The sequence below is a fragment of the Physeter macrocephalus genome, chromosome 20, assembly GCF_002837175.3.
Source record: "Physeter macrocephalus isolate SW-GA chromosome 20, ASM283717v5, whole genome shotgun sequence".
In the NCBI taxonomy this organism is placed as follows: domain Eukaryota; kingdom Metazoa; phylum Chordata; class Mammalia; order Artiodactyla; family Physeteridae; genus Physeter; species Physeter macrocephalus.
The window spans coordinates 70,412,405-70,435,722 of record NC_041233.1 but is presented as its reverse complement, the minus strand read 5'-3'; the positions used below and the strand labels follow the sequence as shown (position 1 = coordinate 70,435,722).

The 23,318-nt window shown below is 48.4% G+C and overlaps 1 protein-coding gene across 5 annotated transcripts in view; it reads left to right on the top strand.

Moving 5' to 3' along the window:
• GFRA1 (GDNF family receptor alpha 1) overlaps positions 1-23,318 on the top strand; it is a 231,968-nt gene that overhangs the window by 158,785 nt on the left and 49,865 nt on the right. For all 5 annotated transcript variants that reach the window (XR_003677599.2, XR_003677600.2, XM_028481528.2 and 2 more), the window contains one exon: positions 20,901-21,010. Coding sequence is in view for 3 of the 5 variants with exons in the window: in XM_028481528.2 (XP_028337329.1) it covers positions 20,901-21,010 (110 nt within the window). In the remaining 2 variants the exon portion in view is untranslated. The remainder of the gene's footprint in view (positions 1-20,900; positions 21,011-23,318) is intronic.

Below are 23,318 nucleotides of genomic sequence, written 5' to 3'. Positions count from 1 at the left end.
CCCGCAGCATGTGGGATCTTCCCGGACCGGGGCACGAACCCGTGTCCCCTGCATCGGCAGGCGGACTCTCAACCACTGCGCCACCAGGGAAGCCCCAGGGCCTGTCTTGACATGTGGCAAAGTGCAGGAGAAAATGGCTCAGAGGATAATTAATGCCTAAAACTAGAAGGGTAGATTAATTTGGCACTCAATTTTATTTTACGCTGATTCATTCACAAATGGAAATCAGCAGTTAGACAATGCAAACTTCTGAACCATGGAAAGAAAGATTCGGGAATATGAGAAAATACAAGTAGAACATTTTCCAGTTCATTTGAGCAGTTTTCATTTCAGATGATTACATGGGTGTCTTTAGCGATGCAGAGTGCTGAATAGCTCATTCTTTAACGCGCCCCTCCTGCGTGAGCTGCCGCCCCCCCCCTCCAGCCCCCCCATCTCTTGGCTGGAGGCCCTCTGGACTCCTGGTGAGGTAGGGGGCTCCTGTGTGTGTACGGTGATTCATTAAGCAAAAAGCACGGACGTCTGCCAGCATCTGCTGGATGGGGGGAGGAACGCGCCTCCCAGTGGATCTTCCAAACCTCCACCCCCCAGCCTGTGCATCCACTCCGCACCAGCTAATCAGGGTCTGAGCTCACCGCCTCCCTGGCTAACAGGGGTAACCTGAGCTGTGAATCAGGCGGGAACCTGCTGCAACTTGCTCTATCTTGTTGCCTCCTATCTCTTTCCTTATCTCTCCTTTGGCAGGGACGGGTGTGAAGCCATTTGTCTGTTCCTGCTAGAGCCTGTGGCTAAAAAACGCCTGTCCAGATTTGCTCAGCGTTCTCACTCTCCCCAGCCAGCCCCTCCTGGTGCCTCCCCAATCTCAGGGGCTCCACTTCCTTCCCCTCACCCCTTCCCTCAGCTGCCCACGTCCTCACCAGAGTCACGTTGGCCACTCTTGGCCCTGAGACAGAGAGATTCAGACACTCCTTTACATTTATACATTCTGCCAGTTATTAGAACCACATGGACAGATGGAGTCTTGACAGCAGAACTGTCTTTTACTACCTTTGAGTATGAAAGTGCAGGGAAAAGGAATGGAACTGTATCCGCCCAGAAAGCCCGAAGAGGGCCCCATATTTCTTTGGGGGAGGACGTGTCATAGTGGAGGGTCTCAGGACCCATATTCAGACTGGGCCTCAGCAGGTGAGAAGTAGGGAACATCAAGCAGAAGGAAGGCGCTCAGTTTTGGGAGGACATAGTGAAGGGAGTGGGAGGTGTGGGTCTGGGGTCTGTCCTGGAGGCACAGAAGGAGAAAAACGAGTGTGATATAAAGGCAAGAGGTTGAGGGCCTCCGGTGCCATGTTGAAGTGTTGGATTTTATCCTACAAGGGACAGGGGAAGTGAGATATGATCAGCTGGACCTCAGAGAGTGCCCAGGTGGCTGTGTGGGGCAAGGATTGGGGTGGGGAGAGGCCAGGAGGCCAGATAGGACGTGCTTGCAGTGGACCAGATGAGGGGTGACCAGGAGAATAGAGTTAGCACATAGGAAATCTATCCATTCATCCACCCACCCACCCATCCATCCATCCATCCATCCATCCATCCAAACAGGTGGTCTGCAGTTACTGTGCCAGGAGAAAGACCTGGCTCCTCACCGGCCGTGTGCCAGGAGAAAGACCTGGCTCCTCACCGGCCGTGCAGAAAAGAAGGCAGGTGCACATACAGTCATTATAGCCTGGTGTGGGAGTCTGTGGTCAGGAAGGTACAAAGTGCTGCGGGAGGACAGGGATAAGAGCAGCCAACTTGGCCTTGGCCTGGAGGGTCAGCAAGGCTTCCTGGAGAAGCTGTCATCTGAACTGGGCTGGAAGGACGAGAGGCATGGGAGAGACCACCAGGGGTCGAAACGGGACAGAGGCCCAGGGCTGTGGATTTGAGGAAGATGTGGGAGTAACAACCCGTTTACTGGGTTTTAATGAGAGGCACTGCGCCCCGTGATCTCAGCCCACGTGGAGGAGCTAGGAACCAGCCTGATCTTGCTAACTCCAAAATCTGGTTTCTGTCATTCTTTCCAAATGATTGTCTTTCATGACAAGAATACAATGTTCTTACACCGTTCAGCCTTACTACTTTTAGTTCCAGACAGGCAGAATGATAATCCCATCCAGCCTCGGATCTGGATGCTCTTTATGGCTCAGTAACTAAGACAGCATCAGTTTTAAAGATAGTTTTCACAGAGCGTTAGGACATAAAGTCCGTCACAGCCTCCTAGCATCTCTTAAAACATCACAAAAGAAAAAAAGCTACTCAGATAATATGTGGTCAGTACGTTCTTACTTTAATTTCCTTTTGAGCATTCATTGCTTATTATAGAGTGGTTTCTCTGTGACAGCTCACTGATTGCAAGAGTCATTTCTACAAGCAGGGAAAAAAATCTTTCCAGACCACACTGGTTTTCTTATTATTATTAACTCAGTCATTTACTCAGGCACATTCACTGAGCACAGTCTGTCTGACTTGAGGGTCCTAGGTGTGTAAGTCATGTGACCGTTAGCCAGGAGCTCCCACGAACCTGGTTGCTTGGACTCCGCAACTCCCTGCTGAAGTGTCACTGGAGTTTAGAGTCCTTGACCCTCACTTCCCCCCAGGCAGCAGATATCAGGGACCTGGCTATGTATCTCATGGGGGATGAATTCTCTACTGTCACAGAGCGACAACCAGCTCTAAACAACCCATGGTTATGTCACCAGGGTGGGGTCATCCAGGTGTTTGCCTTCCTACCTTCTCCTTGCCCTCTGGCCATTTCATTAATCATAGGAAAACTTCCATTCTGTGGATTGCATCTTGAATGCAGTGCTGATAAAATGTGCGGCGGGTGGGGGGGGGGGGCGCGGTGAGAAGCCTGAAATTGTTCCCAGATGTGCTGAAGTGGGAGTGGGTGGGGCCTTGAAGGGAGTTTCTGGAGCCCAGATTTCAGGCCACTTTGTCTAAGACCCCAGCTGATCCCCTCTGCTGCTTTGTGCAGCTTGTTCCTCTTCAAAGGGGCCCCTCCTGCTCCACCCAGTGAGCATTTCACGTGCTAGGACCCATGAAGTTCCTAGGCAGGGTAAACTAGCTCCCCGCTCAAGTCTAGACCGAAACCCAACCATACAGATTTTACAGTCTCTTTTTTTTTCTTTCAAGGGAAGGGGATGCCTCCATTTTATATCGTTCTCTTTTTCAAATGTGCTTTATCCACGGAGCAAAGAGTGGGGGAAAGGGAGATCCCAGTATTCCTAGAGGGCTGCCCCCTTATCCAGACCAGCATCCTTTGGGGTCCAAGGGCATCCCATGCTGGCTGGCATGCTGGCCCCTTAGGCTGAGGCTGTTACCTCACTGTCCCGGCCTCCACAGGACACAAGACTTCTTTTGATCATGCGTGGTTTGCAGTTGACGTAAGTTCCCATAGCCTGTGACCCGGAGCTGTCTCATTTTTGTGCGGGGAGATCTGCACCCCACCCCACCCCCACCACCACCGGTGGCTGTCGTGTGTGATTAGAGCCCGGGTCTCACAGCCAGGCTTGAAGTCCTGCTCCACCCAAGGAAACCCCAGACCCCCGCTCAGGCACTACCCCAAGTTAGCTATCCTGCAGTCACGCTGGCACTTATATTTCTACGAGGCATTTCCAACTCAGTGAATGGGAAATTACTCTGTGATTTCCGAAAGCAATTAATTACGCAGAAAATTTTACATCCAAGAAAAACAAGAATTTAGAAGAACCATCAATGTGAAAAGTACCACACCAAGCTGGAGTTGGGACTTCTTTTTTCCTTCCCCAGTAACTGTCAATGTGTTTGTGAGGGAGGCGACGCTGGGCTCGCATCCTGGTTATGATAGTTCTAGGACATGGGCAGCTCGTGGCCTCAGTTTTGCATCTACCAAGGGAGGTAACGACTCCATCTTCACAGGGCAGCCGTGAGGATTAAATGCGATATCTCTGCAAAGGCATCAGCACAGTGCCTGCCACCTAACAAAGCGAAGACTCAATAAATATGTTTTTCTTGCTCCCTCACACTTTCCACAAGTTTTGATCACAGAGGACAAAGAAAGCTTTTGATTCCAAATACAGCATCCCCCCGCCATCCCTGCTCCAGTAGCAGACAGAGACCTTTAAAGCAGGATTTGTGGGTGGAAGGGGTAGATTTTTACTGCTTTACACTTTTATGCACCCACAGCATTAAGCGGCACATGGAAATTCCAGCTCCATTATGTGAAGCTGTGTTGCTAAGCTTTGTATATCACCATCTTTTCAGTTGGTACCATTAGGGAAAAATGGGGGGTAGAGGCGGTGGTAGACAAAAGTCCAGAGGTGTTTGGACCATGTGTCATCTCAAGAGCATTTCTGTCTAGAGTAAACAATTATCAGCATACAAAGATACCCACTGAGACGTGGATGGAGCTGGCCACGAGTTTGTTGGGCCTGGAGTCCTAGATTCACTATTGTTTAAACTGAATACGCAGTGGGGACACCCCTGGCAGCCTCATGGGACACGTGCTGCTTCAGTGACCCAGAGTATCTGTGAATAAAGGGTCCTTAGAGGTGCTTGTGTCTGAGTCAGTGATGTGAGCCATCCAGCAAAGGGCAGTCACTGACTCAGCGCCACTGAGTCTGAACCTTCCTCTCGTCTGGGTGGTTCTGTGCCATGAATCATCCGATCATCCTGTTAGGAAACAAGCCGCAAGGGGGGCCGGGGGGCTCGTTGTACAGGACTCAGGGGCCCAGAATCTGCAGAGCCAGGGACATTATTGCAGGAAGCTGTGGGTGACAGTGATGGTGATGAAGATGATGACGAAGAGGGCAACATTTACGTGACATTTGCAGTGCGCCGGGCACTGTGCCGAGCACTTCACAGCGACCCCGGAAGTGAGGGCTGTCCTCGTCCCCGGTTCGCGGATGAGGCGGTGCAATCTTGAGCAACTTCTGCAGTCAGCCACGTGGTGCCACTGGAATGAGCGCCCGGAGGGTCTGCAGGGCTGCAGAGCCTGGCTTCCGTCCGCTGCGCCCCTGCTTCGGGGGCAGTGTGTGCGTCTCTTGAAAACCACCCACATCACCTTCCTCAGGAGTGTGTGGAATTGGAGACTGGAGGTGATTTTGTTTTCAACTCTTTATTTATTCATTTTAAAACAAAAATTGTAAGTAAGAGAACTTTGGATCTTGTCAAAGTAAGACTTACGTGCCCCTCCTCGAAAGCATTTCACTTCTCGTTAGAACAGTAGTTTTCAAACCTTTCAGTTTCAGAACTCCTTTGTATTGTTAAAATTACTGAGGATCCCAAAGGGCTTCTGTATCTGTGGGCTAAGTCTGTCTATACTTACCATACTGGGAATCAAAGCTGAAGAAGTGTTTACGTATTTATCACTTCATTTAAAAATAACACCGAGATGCCCGTTACATGTTACCCTAAATAACAGAACATAGTTTTATTTGAAAAAACATTACCTTTTCCAGAACAAAAAAAGTTAGGGAGAAGCATGGCATCATTTTACACTTTTACAAATCTAATGTCGGACCAGAAGGCTCCTTGATACCTGCTTCGGCATTCAGACTTTTGCAGTATCCCACGTCACGTGGCCTCTGGAAAAACTCCACGGTACTCTCTTGAGAGCCTGAGAGTTAGAAAGATAAATCAGAACTTCGTATGGCTGGGAAGATAGTTTTGACCTCAAGAACCCTAAAAGGCTCTCTGAGATTGCCAGGGTCCCCAGCCCAGCCCTCTCTTTGAGAACTGCGCACTAGGACCAGAATCATCTTGGGCTAGAAGACATGTGTGCACAGGCGTCTCCGTGGCCTCCTGGAACTAAGACAGTCTGGGTGTGTGCGTGGCTGCCTCGTGCCCAACCTGTTCACTCCAGTATGTCAGGATGGTGAGGCTGGGGGAGGTGGGGATGGGAGCCGGGGCCATAGCCCTTCCAGTTGGAAATGGGTACCAGTAACCAGAAAGCTGCTGAGCTTCCCATTGGCTGTCACTCTGGGCCTGTGTGGCGAAGGGGATCTGGCTCAGCTTGGTTTCCTGCCCTGAGAGATGCCCTCCTGACAACACCTTCCTTCTGATTTCTAGCTCGACAAAGCATTTCAGCCTCGTATTCAGCTCAGTCAGGCAGAACTCTGTAATGACTTGTAAAAGCACTTGGTGCCCAAGACTCGGTGGTAGGGGCTTGGTCAGAGTGTCACAGGTAAATGTCTGGTCCTTGGAATGTGGGCCATCTCAGGTGCACACTCCCTCATCATTTGCCATGGCGGAAACTAAAGGATTGTAGTGACCTTGGGCCTGGGATAACCCTTAGAATCGGAAATGCTGGGAAGCTGGCAGTTGGAGAGTTCTGTGAGCATCCAGCAGTTGGAATTCCTATTGGAGGGCTAGCTGGCTCCATCTAACAGCCTTAAACTTCTTAGGATGGGGGCTGGGGAGAGAGAATGTGATCTCTCTGTGGATGTTCACTCCAGCAAAGGATCTTGATATTGTCATGCTAGAAAACCTTTCTGTGGAAGTAGACCAAAGCAAACGGGAAATGCCTCTTCCATGTTCCAAGTTCAAAAATTCGAGTTGAAACATTTTTAGCTACAGATATGGTTTGAGAAAGTTTTCTGCTCAGCATTCTGGTGGGTGGTCGGTCCATTCACTGGCTCAGCAGGACTGGAGTGCCGGGTGCTTTGCAGGGCCCAGGGCGTCAACCTGGAGTGTATGCACACACCCCCTGGAAGAGGGGGTTCCGGACTTCTCCCAGGTGCCGTTGCTCCAGGGCAGTGGTTCTCCAACTTTAGCCTGCAGTCAAGATCAGTTTCTGATCTATGAGGTCCGGGGTGGCGCTGGATAATTTGCATTTCTAGATCATTCCCAGTGATGCTGCTGCTTGTCTGGGGTCCACACTTGGAAGCCCACTGCCTTAAGGTATGTTGACCAGATGATGACCTAGGCTGATGAGCCTCACCCTGCTCTAGGGGTCTGCAAGCTGAGGATGAGAAGGAGGGGGCAGCCAGATGGGCCCTGTGGGGCACTGAGACTTAGCAGGGGACCTAGGAGAGGCCTCACAACTGTGACTGAGGTGACTGTTTGCCCAGGTTGGGGAAGGGGAGGAGAAAACCCCTGGGCAGTTTCTCGGCTGCACTGAGGTTGGGCTCTATTTGGAGGGCTGTGGGATCCACTGTGAAGGACTCTAAGGTCTGCCCAGGTGACAGCTCCTCAGAAACAGAGGCTGCTGAGCCATGGCCAACATGTATCTATTTACCGGCCCCACTGCAGGGCGGAACCTTGCCCTCAGTGTGCAGAGGAAGTAGACAGCCTGTCATCCATAGATTGAGCTTGGCCTGAGATTGGAATTCATGTGTCTGAGTTATGCTGGAAAAAAATGCAAAGCAAAACAAGTGTTTTAAAGCAATTATTTGAATAGAAATCCTCCTTCTAAAATGACCTTCGGAGCAATCTTTGACCTGAGCTATTCAAATAAGGAAAGCTGACATGCTTTACTCTGCTTTTCTTGTCACTTTTTCCAAGTGGAAGCATCTTTGCTTCTCAGGAGGGAGCGTGGGATGGGCAGCGCCTATGGTGGGGCTGTGACGCGGGTTACTCAACCACACACGGATGTTCAAGATTCAAAAGTGCTATGATCCCGTGAGCCAAGATCACCGTGATCCTCGACCTGCACAAATAAGTATGCAGGCTGTTTCACTCCTAGCTCATTGCTGGTCACAGGAGAGGGCAGGTGGTGGGTGCAGCTGGTGGGAGGTCAGATGCAGTGTCCCAACGGGGCTGTATCTCCATCTTCGTCCTTGTCCCACTACAGCCACTGCTTCACACACAGCATCTTGCATTGTAGGTGCTTAGTGACCCTGGTCCTTGGAAGGTTGGTGTCTTTGTTGAACCCAGTGCACCAGACACTGTGCTAGGTGCTAGATGACCAAGTTGGTGTTCAGCACCCTTGGTCCTGGGCGACTGGATGCCGAGGCACCTTAACGAGTCCACTCCACAAGCCTCAGGCCCGGGGCTCTCTCTAGGCTGCTCCCCAGCAAACCTAGGCTCAGGGAAAGCAGGAAGGGGTGTTTTCTGGGTATACAAGAGGTACCACTAAATACTGCCTGTCCACGGGACTCTATTCCAGGCTGCGTGGGAGAGCGCCCTCTTGAGGGAGCCAGGCTTAGTGTCCTTGTCCACAGTGGGGTTGGGTGTGCTGGCCTCAGGTGCCTCCAGAACCCAGCTGAAGTTGTGACACTCCTTGGCTGAGGCCCCTGGAGAATGCACTTGCTTCCCGTACACCTGTCCCTTCGTGTGAAGGAGGAGAGACATTACTTGCCCCATTACCTGCCTCACAAGGCTGTGATTGGAGAGATAGGGCCGGCGTTGAAAGCACCCTGAGAGCAGTAATGGCAACACGCATATCGGCCCTTCATTGAGCACTGAGCTCTGTGCCAGGCACTGGGTTCTGGGCCTTAATCCTCCCACAGCCCTGCTGTTGGTGCTTGTGTTTCATACTTGGGGAAATGCAGAGCTGAAACAGCAGCAGGGCCTCTTGGGATTGGAACCCACGGTCTGACTTCAGGGCTCACTCCCTTTCCCACTGTGCCCGGCACCCATCAGCTCCGGGAAGGGGCCCACATGTGTGTCTGCCCTTCCCGGAGCCGATGGGTGCTGGGCACAGTGGGAAGGCACCCAAGGAGATGATCCTGGCCAGGCCAGCCCCTGCCTGGAGCCTCCTGTCTCCAGCCTTAGGAGTGGTCCCTGTAGCCAGGAATGGGTGCTTGAGGGGCTGCTGACTTCTCCCTGTGGGTCTGGGGAGCCCCACTTTTTGCCCCCCTCACTTCTTGATGAGGGGTGACGGTGTACACAGCCTGGGGCGGTGGATGCTCAGTGTGGGACAGCTTGGGCCACGATGAACACGGCTGTGTCGTAGGATTGCATTTGGGCCTTACTGAACAGTAACAACAGATATTATTTTTTTTAATGTTTTTAAACTGCAAGCACTATTAAACCAAAAGAATGCCCACTGATTCTGTCATTACACTTTATTGGGCCTAGTAGAGGTCACTTATATCCCCCTAAATCAGATTTCGGCTTCTTGCAAAATGGCGGCACATGCCCAAGAACTAAAATTAAAAGATGGAACATCAATTCTTTCATTGCTGTGGGGGTGAGTGAGCTGGAGAGTCTGTGGTCTTCTTTTCAAAATCGGGCTCTAACTCTTACCAGCTCCGTGATTTTGGCTGGATGTTGGCCTTTCTGAACCCCAGGGTCCTCCACTGTAAAATAAGACTAACCTGGATGGTCAGGTTATTGGGTATTAAGTGACCCAGGCTTATGAAGCATCAGGCACAGTGACCGGCTCTAGACGAGCATACCTGTTAGCGCAGTGACTGGAGTAATTAGACGTGGGCTGCTGTTTCTCCTCATCTGTGCCCAACTGTAACGCCAAGATGTCCGTGATGAGTATTGGTCTCTAGGTGATTGGAGCCATAGTGTGTGGCACTGGATTCATTCATTCATTTATTCACTCACTCATTCAACACATATTTTCTGAATATCTGCTTTATGCCAGGCATAATCCCAGGTACTCACCTTCTCATGGTGCAAGCAGTGTATCATCAAAGTGAAGATGTGAAAAAGAAAGTGATGGAGGGGAGGTGTGGGCCAAAAGGCCAAAGCCACATCCTCCATGGGGCTCAGAGCCAGGGAGGGGATTGGTGGGAGGGCTCAGAGGAGACCCTTGAGTTCACTGTGAATGGGTCAAAATAAACGCTGTTTGAGTGGAGTGGTTGAGGGGACAGTTTATTAGAAAATGGCTTATGCGAACCATGGAAAACAGCTGCTCTGCCCTACAGGGAAAAAAAAGGAGGAATATAGTTTTAAATTCAGCTGAGAGCTTTAGGTAAAACGTAGAAACTGGGATGGTGGGGTGCAATGGGGTATGGAGTGGGCTGGAAGGGTGCTGTTGACAAGAGGATGTTAAACATGAGAATGGGTCACTACAAAGAGTATGGATTTTCTGAAAAAAGGGGGGAATTATCATCTGATGGCAGTGGAATAAGTGATTTATTCTTTTGACATGTAACACCACAATTCCATCTCCCAAGCAATGCCCCATCTAGGAAGGAAGATATTAGGGACTAGTTGTTTGCTGAGCTCAAAGTCTCTGTTGACCTTAAAACAACTTGCCTGGAAGAAAAATGACCTAGTGTATATTTACTATTGAACATAATTTTCCTTAGAAAGTCTGAAACCCTATTAAGGATTAATAGGAGATCTTCTTTTCATATGTTTCTGCTTAAAGTCTGTTTGTGCAAGTGCAGGCTGTTACCATTCAGACATCCATGTGTCTTCCGCCATCCCCACCCCCCCTCCCAGGGCACAGAAACTAGGCTCCTTCAATGTGTGGAAGATAAATTAATATTCGGCTGAGCAGAGCTTGAAGCTTGGGGCTCAGGTACCACAGGGCTGTCCTTTTGGGGGTAGGGGCAAAGGGGGGAGTTTTGCAAATTAGTAAAGTCAAGAGAGCCTGTGTAATATTAATTTTTCATCTTCTGGGAACCCTTGAAGAAGCAAGGTTTGACTGAAGGAGGCCAGGCAGCATTTGGGATAATTTCTAGAATTTACCTGTGTTTCCCTGAAGTAATTAGAGTTCAGTTTCTCTAGCTATAAACATCATGGTTTGACATTTGCTTCTGAGGCTGCAGACAGCACCTCCTTAAATTTACACAGGCCTGATGCCAACCAGGCCAGCAGAGGACACCGTATAGGGATCATATGTAGCGACCTGTAGAATTGCCTTGACCTGTTTTTCCGTGGGTTTGAGTCCATTGTCCTGTAAAACTCATTTCTCTGCTTGAAGATGTAGAGGACTCACAGGAGAAATCTCTCTTCGGTCCCAATGGAAGGTGTAAGCCCGATGTTAATCATGAGATTATCGAGCACATACAGACCTTGAGTAGGTGAATTAGTGACCTCAGGACAAAGTATTTCATCTGCCAAGTTATTAGCAGATGGATTCTAAGGGAAATACCAGTGTGGTCATCTGTGCCCTAGGGCTTCATAGAGGTCTCAAGGCCAGAGCAGGACAGGAAGCAACAGCGCTGATGAGCCCTGTCCTCATCTAGGAATCTGGAACAGCTGTAAACAGGTGCCAGGTGCCAGGCACATGTACGTAATCCTTCAGGAACCCTTGGAAGGACTTTCCTGTCATTCTACCAGAGTAAATTAAGCTTCAGAAAAGTTAAGGTACGTGCCCAAAATGTCATGGTTAGTAAGTGGTTGAATTGAAATTTAAGTCCTGGCCCATTTTCAGATTCCATCTGCAAAACCTTTACTGCTGTTTCATAGCGTTTTCATTTCCTGTTGCTGCTGTAACAAATTACTACAAACGCGGTGGCTTTAAGCGACACAGACATATTCTCTTCCAGTTCTGGAGGTCAGGAGTACTGCCCCGATCCCCCTGAGCTGAACTCAAGGCATCCGCAGGGCTGAGTTCCTTCCAGAAGCTTTAGGGGCAAATATACTTTATTGTCTTTTGCCCTCATTCCTTGGCTCATGGCCCCTCCTTCCATCTTCCAAATCAGCAAAGGCTGGTCCAGTCTTTCTCCCATTGTATTCCTCTCACCTCCTTATCTGTCTGCCTCTTCCACTTTTAAGGACCCTTGGGATTACATTGGGCCTACCTGGATAGTGCAGGATAATCCACCCCCCTCAAGGCCCACAACTTTAATCACATCTGCAAAGGTGCTATTACCATGTCAGGTGACATAGCCTTAGGTCTCAGGTTCCAGGGCCTAGAGTGTACACATCTTCGTGGGTCATTGTTCGGCCTCCCACAGTAGATTTTCTTCTGAGAATCTATCTTGTTTCTGATTTTCGGTATATCATGAATTGTGGAACTAGTTACAGCCCCCCTCTTCCCAGTGGTTTCTAGAAAGCACAGAGCCAAGTCCTTAGCTTTCATCTAGCCAGGTGTATGTGTGCATTTTGTACTGACTGCACCTCTACCTCTGTCTTATCTTTCTTTGGCCCCAAACACCCTCTCTAATTTTTACGTTTATTCTGTTGCATCAAAGCTACATTCAAATTCATCTCAAAGTTTTTTCTGAAGCAAGAGTGGGCATAGGTAAATGGAAGCATGGTGGGTGACCTTTGCTGCCCTGGGCACCTGAGCAGTTGACTTAGAGCTTCTTAGATTTCAGGATGAATGTAAGGCAACTTCTGTAATTCACTCCTGAAGGTGGAGGTACCTGCACAATTCTACATGAAGTAAATGCACAACGTGTTGGTTTGGAGTTTTAAGGTGTGGTTCTACTGGCGAAAGATTGGCTGAACATCTGGATTTCTATTTCTTTTTCTCCTCGTGGCCAAAAGTCACAAAACTGATTACTGAAGACTCCCTGCAGAAATATAGAAAACTTATTGCATACGATTTACTCAAAGAGTTGTAGCATCTTTGTCACAGACAGCTGTTGGATACCTGAGAGCTTAATGATAATTTCATCATCCAGAAAAACCCCCTATTTCTTTTCTCCCTCAGTTTCTTCCTGTACAAGCAAGTACCACCAAAGGTACATTTTCTGCGCTAGAGACGTGCTGTAGCATGGATAATACAAAACAACTTATTTGACTTGGCCACGAAGCATAGGGTTGTTCTCAATGTGTCTGTGCTCCCATGATGACTTACAGTCTGCTTAGAGTGTGGCCATCAGTGTGTGCATTGGAGAAATTTGCTGAGGGAGGGGAAGGGAGGAGTCCCAGCTGAAGGGCAGCTCTGGGGCATCCAATCAGGGGCTGCAGAGAGCCTGTTCTAGGTTGGGATGGATTCCGTTGCCAACTACCATAACTTGCTTTCCAGATTTGCCACGTAGAGGTTAGTTGTCGAGCTGTGTCAGCCGCTCTGCAGATGTTGATTGACGGCTCTCAGTGTTCATGCAAGGTGACTTCCTGAGGGATGCCGAGATTGATCTGATTGATTGATCTGAGGCGGAGCTGCTGCAGTTTGATGTGATCAGAAAGGCTAAGGAGGCATCGCATCTCTGCCCTGCAGCCTGCTTCCACTGAGCCCTCACCCTTAGAGACAGAGCGCAAGCAGGACACATGGGCTAAACTGATGCGCGGCTCCACCTGCATTCCATCTTCCTGTGGGTCAAGCTCAGAGGGCAGTGACCGCAGCCTTCTGTGACCCACGTGCTAGGCCGGGAGCTGCCAAGGAGCCAGATGAGCAGGGACTCCCCAGGGTGAGGGGAACAGGTGTGGGGCATTTGCTTAAATGGGCTGCAACCTCCCTAAGAGTCTGGATGAGGCTGAGCAGGGATCTGGGCGGAACAGGCATTGATTTCGACTTGGTCACAGGGGCCTTCCTGTCCCCGGAAACAAAAGCATTAGGCAAGTCTTGAGGGCTTCTTGGAACTCACGGCTCTGTTTCCCAGCAACATGTGGCCACGGTCCGGCTAAGTCACCAAGAAGCACATCGTTGGCTGAGGCTTTCGTCATCCCTCCAGGAGTGGGGACCCACATTAAGGGGCTGAGGAACACAGTGGAGCTTTGAGCATCTGTGCCTGTGGCGTGCAAACCTGCCCCAGGGCCATTGCTCCAGAGAGGTCACATTTGCTCCCGGGTAGCGGGAGGACCTGATCTTTCTGAAGAGCGGTCCGAGCCCCCCAGCTTCACAGCCTGCCCCCGGCAAACACTGGGCCTCTGCTTCGGGAAGCCAGAATGTACAGTCCAAAGTGGGAAACAGCAAAGCAAGAATACACCCCCTGCAAAATATGTTTAACATAGGCTCTGATTTGCTGAAGGATGCTTTCCAGATGTGCTCTCCAGTAGGCTGCCGGAGAAGAAGGGCTAAGGTAATTTTCTAAAAACAGAAAGAGGAAAAAATCTGTTTTGTGTCACTGTTCCAGAAAATTTCCATTCCAGTGCTCATGCTTTGTCATCCCAGGGCTGATTTGGGCAGCATGTTTTTCTAATTGATTTTATTCTGCATAAAACATTAGCAGTATTAACAAACTTACTGACATTTAGTCATTTAAAAAAATATGTTTTTTCTCCCTAAACGCCTGGGGAAAAAGTAGCTTTCCTTAAAATGCTTTTATTCTATAAGCTCATATGACTGAGAGGTTTTAAGTAACACCTCAGGATTCCTGGCTTCGGACTCATCAAATTTGTTTTGGTCAGACTTACAGCCCTCAGTTACATAGATTAACCTGTTCTAAATACATACTTCATTTGACTGCACTTTGCAGAAACTGTGTTTTGTACAAATAGCAGGTTTGCGACAACCCTGCATCGAGCAAGTCGATCAGCACCATTTTTCCAACAGTATTTGCTCACTTTGTGTCTCTGTGTCACATTTTGGTAATGCTTGTAATATTTAAAACTTTTAAATCATTGCTGTATTTGTTATGGTGATCTGTGATCAGTGATCTTGATGTTATTGTTGCAATTGTTTTGGCATTTTCAGCAATAAGGTATTTTTAATTAAGGTACATACATTTGTTTAGGCATAATGCTATTGCTCACTTAATGGACTGTGGTTTAGTGAAGCATAACTTTTATACACTCTGGGAAGCAAAAAAATTCGTGTGACTTGCTTTAAAGCAATATCCGCTTTATTGCAGTGGTCTGGAACCGAACCCGCCATGTCTCTGCGGTCTGCCTGTATGTAATATAAGGGCCAGCAGAAGATAAAGATACATGCTTCTCTGTGTTGAGCTTGCTATATGTCTTTGTTGCAAGGGCTTCACATTAGAATGGACCAGAAATTGGGGAGAAAAGATGAAGGGATGTGAAGTAAAAATATATTGGGCAACGTGTATTCCAGGTTCTGAGCGAGGTGCTTTACATAATTGTCACTTAGGTGTCACAGCAACCATTTAAGGCAACTCTAGATACCATTGGCCCCATTTTCCAGGTGAAAAAACTGAGGGTTGGAGATGTTAAATACCTTACTAAGGTATTTAACCATGGAAGGTAGGGCTGGGATTGGAAACAGATGCGTGTCACTCCCAGGCCTGTCATCTTTGGGCTCCTCTAACTGACTCATTGAGAAAGCTTTCAGAAACTAAATGGCTTGAGTTGAAAACCAGGACTTTAAAGCCCCAACATTCACGTTGGATTCAGAGAAAATTGCCAGTGATTTCTTACGTCAGCAGATGAATAAATGGATCCTGTTCCAAGTTTGAGTCGCTAGTGTATCGGCAAGTCTTGCCGTCCTGTATGGGCAGTGGTGTTGTCACAAAGACTCCTTAATAAAGGGGAGCCTCATTCATTGACAAACTCACCACCCTCTTGGGCAGAGCCTGTCTGCACCCTCTGGCCCCTCCTGAGCCCCAGCATTGCAGGCAAAGCACTCGCTGAGGCTGTGAAATCAGTGGAACCTTAGGAAGAAGGCTCTGAAGAAAAGCTGGTCAGACGGTGGGAGGCACAGAGCAATTAGACGCTTGACGACTTGAATTCAATCCCAGGGTAATTAAGGTCCAGCACCCTGTTCCCTCTCTCCTTCCAGGGCTGTTACAGGCAGTTGGCGGTTCCTCTTCCAGTGAAGGCCCCTCTGCCACCACTTACCATGTGACAGTGAGCAGAACCTTCACCTCTTTGGCCCTCAGCTTTCTCACATGTGAGACGAGGGGATCCACTAGAAAGATCCGGTCTCTATACTCAAAGGAAACCAAATGCCTTGGCACTAAATCATGTGTAATGGTGGAATGGGATCATGGATGAAAATAAGAATGCTTCAAAAACAAGTGGATTTGTTTTTCCAAGTAGCTTCAAGTGTCCAATAGACTGTCTTTCTGAAATGGAAGGGAAATCCAAGAGCTAAGTAGTCAAGCATCATGTTCAGGAACTCTGGTTTATTAGTGTCAGAGCCTGGATCTCTTTCAGGATCTCGCAATTCTTTGTCCAGGTCTCCATTCCAGCAACCACACAGCTTGTGTCCAAGTACGGGATTTGCCCTGGAAAAAAAAAAAAAAAAACATTGAAAGGATTAGAATAATCCACGATGAGTGAAACTGGGCATTACTAGTATGTTTTTTACCTGTTTGCCATAACACTATTTTCCTAAAAATGGTAACAGAAAAAGTAGGTAAATGATTTTCCCCCCACTGTCAAAAGACCATCTGCTGTTTAAGACGCGCCTAGATTTTATCATTATAATCATTTTTCTATTTCAGTTAGCAGCATGCTTCCTTTAATATGATATTTTCTGCATAAACCACTGTTTTCTCTTCAGCAGATTTCCTAAGGCCAACTTGGCATTTGCTGGCCTTTTTCTTCTCTTTAAGGGTGGGAAATTTCTCTTTCGCAGGGAGATACATTTCTACTTTAGTGCCTATTCATTTTCTTAGAGAAAAACAATCAGGTTCATCACTGCTGTCGTCATGGAGATTTCATGTCTCCACAAGAAATGCAGTTGTGGAATTTCTTTGCTAATCCCACACTGGCCATGTAAACTTTCTTGTTTGAATCACTGCAGCCCGGGCGGAGGAAGCCACTGGAAAAGGTTACGGTGTGATTCTTAACCCAGGGTGGGCAGGAGGTCGTGTGCAGGGGGCGGTCCTGGGATGCTGGGGCTGGTTGGCAACCGGACAGATGAAGGTCCGGGGCTCATACAACCTACCAGACGCTTGACTTCCAAGGCGCCATGACCTTAGCACGCCCACAGCCCACTTCACTATCTTCCTTGCAGACTGTCCTCTCCTGGGTCCCCCTCCACATTCCATGGCACCACTGTCTACTGAGCTGTTCACACCCTGATTCTGCCCCCTCCTTTTTGCAGGCTTGACTTTCATTCTAGCAACACCCACCGTTCAGGGCATCCTCCTTTCCTCCTCCCCTTCTGGCCCTCAATTCTCCGCTGGCTGCAGCCTCCAACACCATTGTCCCTCCTGCCTTTGGCCAGTGTCCTGCTCTTCTCATCGCTGTTAGAGCAGTGGGGACACAGAAGAGGTCTCAAGCAAATCTTTGCTTAGTAACTGAGACACCCAAGAGTCTCCCTACTCTGCAGATCTGCTCATGTTACTTCTCTGTTTAAAATCCTTCTGTGACTCCCGCTGCTTTCAGGATAAAATCCAAACTCTTAGGTCATTCAAGGCCCTTGGTGATCTTGCCAGCACCATCTCTGTCACTCAGCCATTTGCCTCCCATGGTCCCACCATCTCAAGTGATCGACTGACAATTTTCTGGACGATGCACGTGTTAGGCGTAGTGGTTGAGAATGTCCTCCAGCTCTGGAGTCCCACTGAATGCGGTCACGTTCCAGCTCCAGCACAGAGCTCTACAACCTGGAAGGAGTTACTTAACCTCTCTTTGCCTCAGCGTCTCCATCTGTTAAATGGGGCTGATAGTATCACCTACTAAGGTTGTTGTGAAAATTAAATATGTGAATACATGCCAAACACTTAGATCAGTGCCTGGCAGGTACAAACACTCCATAATTATTAAGAATATGGTTACTTTATCACCTACTGCTTCCTTCTGCCTGGAGTACCCTCTTCCACCTTTTCCTGAAGGATCCTCGCCATCCTCCAAGTCTCAGTCTCAATATTACAGCCTCTCAAGCTGTGGTTTCCCCCTCTGTAAAATTAGGAAAACAAAGTAATAGCCCTTACCTTATTAGAGTTGTCAGGAAAAAATATAAAGTGTATGAAGGCATACCTAATATATACTAAATACTTCATTCACGTTGTATTATTTTTATTAACAGCTTTTCTTACCTTTTATCAAGAGCTAGCCACCGTAGTGTTAGAATCTGTTTACTTGTTTCTCTCAGCTTCTAGATGGCAGGTTATTTGAGTTCAGGGACAGGGAACTTATTCATCGTTATTATCACAAGCACTTGACCCATCATTCAGTGAATGGAACAGGCAGGAAGTCAGAGGCTTTGTCAATACACACAATCATTTGTACACGTTGCTTTGAGAGATTTCAGAGGACTTTGTTGCTGGGATGTGAGGATCTTTGGGGAGGACTGTTTTCTCTCTCTGGAAAATACTGGAGACTGGAGGTTAATTTGTGACACCATTTCACATGCCATTTGACAAAAAGGGAGAGGAAACCTGTCCTGGAAGAGCTGGGACTCAACTGCCAAGACCCGACACATCCTTCATCTCTGGGATTGACTATACCATGCTGGTGTTTTTTTGGGGTTTTTTTTGCGGTACGCGGGCCCCTCACTGTCGTGGCCTCTCCCGTCGCGGAGCACAGGCTCCGGACGCGCAGGCTCAGCGGCCAGGGCTCACGGGCCCAGCCGCTCCGCGGCATGTGGGATCCTCCCAGACCGGGGCGCGAACCCGCGTCCCCTGCATCGGCAGGCGGACTCTCAACCGCTGCGCCACCAGGGAAGCCCCATCATGCTGGTTTTTTTAAAGAGCCCTGTGCCAGTAAATATGTAACAACTGGTTCTCCAAGAACAGCACAAGACCCTGATTTGTAGCACTTGCTGATTACCATTGTGTAAATACTCCCACCAAGGCCACTTTCAAGCTACCACTGTGATGTTAACCAGCTCGCAAAATTCGTGAGAAGGTACCAGTCTGCCCATAATGAGCTGGCTCCAGGAACCACTGTATAAACTTCTTCTGGCATCAATTTTTCTATCTGTAAAATGTGAATCACAGCAAGTGGCCATCCTGTCTCCAAGTATAAATGGCAGGGGGAGGAGGGTCAGAGGTGAAGGAACCAGGGAAATGTTAGTGCTTTAGCTGTGCTGCATGTGCTCACGATTATTTTGAAACTCGTGCTGTCCACTGGCTTGGTTTTGTCTTAGGACCGGGATCTGTGCTGACAAATCTTCTCTCCAAAACCAGCCTGTCTGGGGTGATGCTCAGAGCAGTACATCTAGTTTTATCCTCCCAATCAGGGTTATGTTCTCTGCAGCAGACTGACTCAATTAGCCTTTCATTCCAGAGTCCAGTTGTGAGTCAGTCCTGAGGTTGTTAAGTAAAATGAATCTGGTGGCATTAGCCTTGCGCCGGAGGATAGTAATCCACGTCACGGCGCTGTTCAGTTAATAGTCTGCTCAAGAGGCTACGAGAAACAGGAGACTAGGAGACAGCGCGACCTTTCGACCGTCTCTGCGGGGCAGCTGGGAGCGCGGGGCTGCCAGGTCAGAGAGCTGATCGGGTTGTGTGCAGAACTGCAGTCGCAGCTGCCTGGACCACAGTTGGCCTTCGCAAAGTTAGTAGCCCAATGCCATGAGATCATTAACTTTCATGACCAGGGAAACGCTTCTGAAATTGACACTCAATCCAAGCTGGATGCCACTGGTGCCAGTTGAGTAAGCCTGAGTCACCTTTAGGGATTTCCTCTGAAAGGTAAATCCATTAACCAGGCTACGGAAAATGGCCAGGTTTTATGCCTTTCAGCGTGTTCAGTTAGAGTCAGAAAACACCAACTAGGCTTAGACCGTGGGAGAGATCCAGGCACGTACACAGGCATACGCACGGGCCTCATTTGGAGGGTTTTGCCAAGCCACTCAGCTTCAGCACATGGCCCTGCTTGGGAAGCGTTCTAAAGGGCCTGTCTGAGGAGTGTCAGGTGCTGTGCAAAGAAAATAAAGCAGAGCTTCAACACCTGCCCCGGGGAGTCACAGTGACGGAACCAGGCGCACGACATACGGGATGTACAGATTGGCACAGGTAGGGAAGCTCAGACACGCCTTGTTTACAAGGGTTCAAGGAGAGACCAATCCTATATGAACCATCCTTTTCAATGTGCTGTGAACTTAGATAATTTCATCAGGCCTTTTAATCCCCTTCCAGTTAAAGTTGTAGGAAAGGGACACAGAATGTGCATCCTACAGGCCTTTTACAAACCTCTGTGTTCTCCAGACCTCCTACCTTGCTCAGCTCCACCCAGGCAAGCTTGTTTATATCATTAAGTATGCTGAGTAAATACAGTTTCTTGGGTGGATAGAAGTAAAAACAGCCCTGGGTATGTTGGCTGGCAACTCGGGTGAGCTAAAGGGAAGAAAGCTAAGACAAACGTCCATTGTCTCCCATAATTGCCAGATAATTTAAATTCTCTTGAAGTCCATTGTGTTATTCACATAGAAACAGAGCTGTGGTCTGCTTGGATGACCTCAGAGGTGCCCCAGCTCTCATTCAGGATTTCTCCAACAATATCCTCTTTAGACTGAAAAACAGCCAGTTGGCCACAAAGAGCCCTTTGCCTCCCCAGACCGGTGTTGTCTATGGCCCTGTCTTCACTTCTGCACCTTCACCACCACCCAGGTCTTCTGGGTGGACTGCTGCGCTGGCCCCTGGAGGCTTAGCACACTGCAGACAGATGCTTCGCTTTGATCAGCGGACCCCCTACACCCAGTCAGACAGTGAAATTGCACCCTGAGCCAGCGTCACCCTGCGCCTTTTGCCTTTCCCTCCAGTTCTGGAAAGGCGAGCTCCTCTTCAGTATCACTTGGCTGGAATAAACCACTGCCCCCTCCCTGGGGTGGTGGATGAGAGATGACTTAGATGACAGATACACGTATTTTTAAAGCCACTAGTAATTACAGGAGCAGTTGGGCTATAGGATCCTGTTTTGATGCCAGGGACATGTTTCTGTATAAAGTAAATATTTTCCCAGTGTGGATCTCCGGTGAGTGTGTGGAGAAGCATATTTCCTAAAGATGCAAATAAGTCTAGTCAGAAATAAATATTGAATGGAAACTTCAAAGCATCTAAATTTCTCCAGTTATAGGCCCTGAAGACTTTTCTGCAAGACGCCCACACGTCTTGGGCGAGGGGACGGTTAGGGGCACGTATAAGAGAGGATGCTAATGTTTTAAGAGTTCACGTTCTCTGTATTTTTTGGTGTGGAAAAAGGCCTATCAAGAAAGGAGTAAAGAAATGTTATGTCTGTCCAGAAGCTTAGGCTATTTTAAAGCATATTCCCCACTCCCTACTTTCTTCCTGTTGCAGATCTCGCCTGGCGGATTTTTTTACCAACTGCCAGCCGGAGTCAAGGTCTGTCAGCAGCTGTCTAAAGGAAAACTACGCTGACTGCCTCCTCGCCTACTCGGGGCTTATTGGTAAGACTGGGGAGACATGGGATGGGAGAAAATGCTGGTTTACAAATACTCAGACTCCTTCCATTGTAGCCTGCCGCTCCCTGTGCATGTAAAAATCTCCTAGGAATGCTCTGTGCTGGTGTTTTGATGTTGGGTCCTTTAGGACTCGCCTCTGAAGAAGGGGGGAAGAAAAAGGAGGAAAATGGATGCAATGGATGCGGAAAGGCAGGAAGCAGGGATTATTAAAGAACTGGAAGGCAGCAAGTGTGAAGACCTGGGAAACTGACCGCACAGAACAAAAGTAAGGGGGGAAAGCGTGGTTATGGAAGAGGAGAGCAAGTCAAACCAAGTTAATTGAATTAGGGAACTTTGGAGAGAGGGAACTTGGAAGTCATTCAGTCTGGGCAAGTCAGAAAGGCTGTTTTCCAGAAATGGCCCTTTGGAAAGAAAATCCCTGAATACTGGGGGTCCTGCTCGCCATTAATATTCTGGGTAATTCAGCTCCTGGTGGGTAGGGGGTGTTTCACCTAATTTTTTCCCCTGAGAACAGACGTAGCAGAAATAGTGTTTTCTGTCTTTCAAGACCTAAGGCGTTAGAGGAACCAGGTTCTTGGCATTCAGGGGAACAGTGCAAATAAACAAGACACCAGTGCGAGTCGGAAAAGGGACAGAATGAGGCAGATCTGTACCCAAGCATAAACGGGGGCAGCAGGAGGAAAGGAAGGGCTCCGGGTGCCAGGGCTGCAGAAGCCGTGGTGGCAGGGCTCGCTCACGATTGTCGTTTGAGAAGGAACACGTAATGAAGGCTGGGGAAGGATGAGGGAAATCAGGGTTGTCAGAAGCCTGATGGCTCAGCCAGGGTGTGCGCTCCTGCCAGGATCACACGAGTCACCAGGCAGAAAGAAAGTCCCACCAAGAGTGACAGCACAGACCAAATTCTTTGTCACCAGAGTGTCTTCAGCAAGAGCCACTGGGAAAATCACTGACTGTACTTAATGCAGGGATATTGCAGGCAGCTGCACACTCAACCCAAGTTTTTTTGTTTGCAAGGATACCTGTGCTCTCTTGGGTAATACCATTCACCAGCTATTGACCATTCTCATGGATAGGTCCCATGAGCTTATCTCCCTTAAGTCAGCCCTCCAAATTTGCATTCACTCTCCCCTTTTCTTAAATAAAGTAGTCCCTAGTAGGATTATTTATCAACTATGGAATTACAGGTTTAAGAAATAACTGAGTTAAGTAAGGAGAGCTCATTGCAAAGAGTTTTTTTTTTTTTTTTTTAAAAATACAGAGAACCCAAAGGAGACAATGTTAAAGATGTACAGCCCTACTCCAGGATATAATCACTATTTACACCTCAGTCCGTACCTTCTAGGTGCACATGCTCATTAAATACTCCATACGGCGCCAAGCCTCAGGGCTGCCAGGTGTTTCTGGCCTGAGGATGATGAAATCCTCATTATTTAAGGGAATAACTGGTTGAGACAATGCATTCTATGCACCAAAATTTATTTCTCTCTTGCAAAGAGTTTTTTTTTTTTTTTAAAAAGTACAGAGAACCCAAAGGAGACAATGTTAAAGATGTACAGCCCCACTCCAGGATATAATCACTATTTACACCTCAGTCCGTACCTTCTAGGTGCACATGCTCATTAAATACTCCATACGGCGCCAAGCCTCAGGGCTGCCAGGTGTTTCTGGCCTGAGGATGATGAAATCCTCATTATTTAAGGGAATAACTGGTTGAGACAATGCATTCTATGCACCAAAATTTATTTCTCTCTTGGGTCCAGCTCTTTCCCTCCACTCTGGTCATTGGGTTCTAACTTCTCTCAGGACAAAGCTTGTTCCTACTTCTTCCAAATGTCAGGGATCCATTCTGGTGCCAGGCATACAGCGGGTGCTTAGCAGACATACTCTAACCTGTTCACTCAGTGTTTGGGGTGCCCGTTCCTTTCTCACCCAAAGTTAGAAGCTTCTCTCTGCTGTGGGTTGACGTTTTCATCCCAAGGTATAATGGGACATTATTTGGTTCAAGTCAGTAAGGAATGTAGGGCAAAGAAGATATGCCCTTGACCCAGAAGAGCTTAAAAAGAATTTATTTTCTGTTTCTGAACCAAATATATCCTGTGGCTCACTGGACTGCCTATTACTTCTTAATTCCACCAACTGTATAAAAACAGAAGGAAGGGCTTCCCTGGTGGCGCACTGATTGAGAATCCGCCTGCCGATGCAGGGGACACGGGTTCGTGCCCCGGTCCGGGAGGATCCCACATGCCGCGGAGCGGCTGGGCCCGTGAGCCATGGCCGCTGAGCCTGCGCGTCC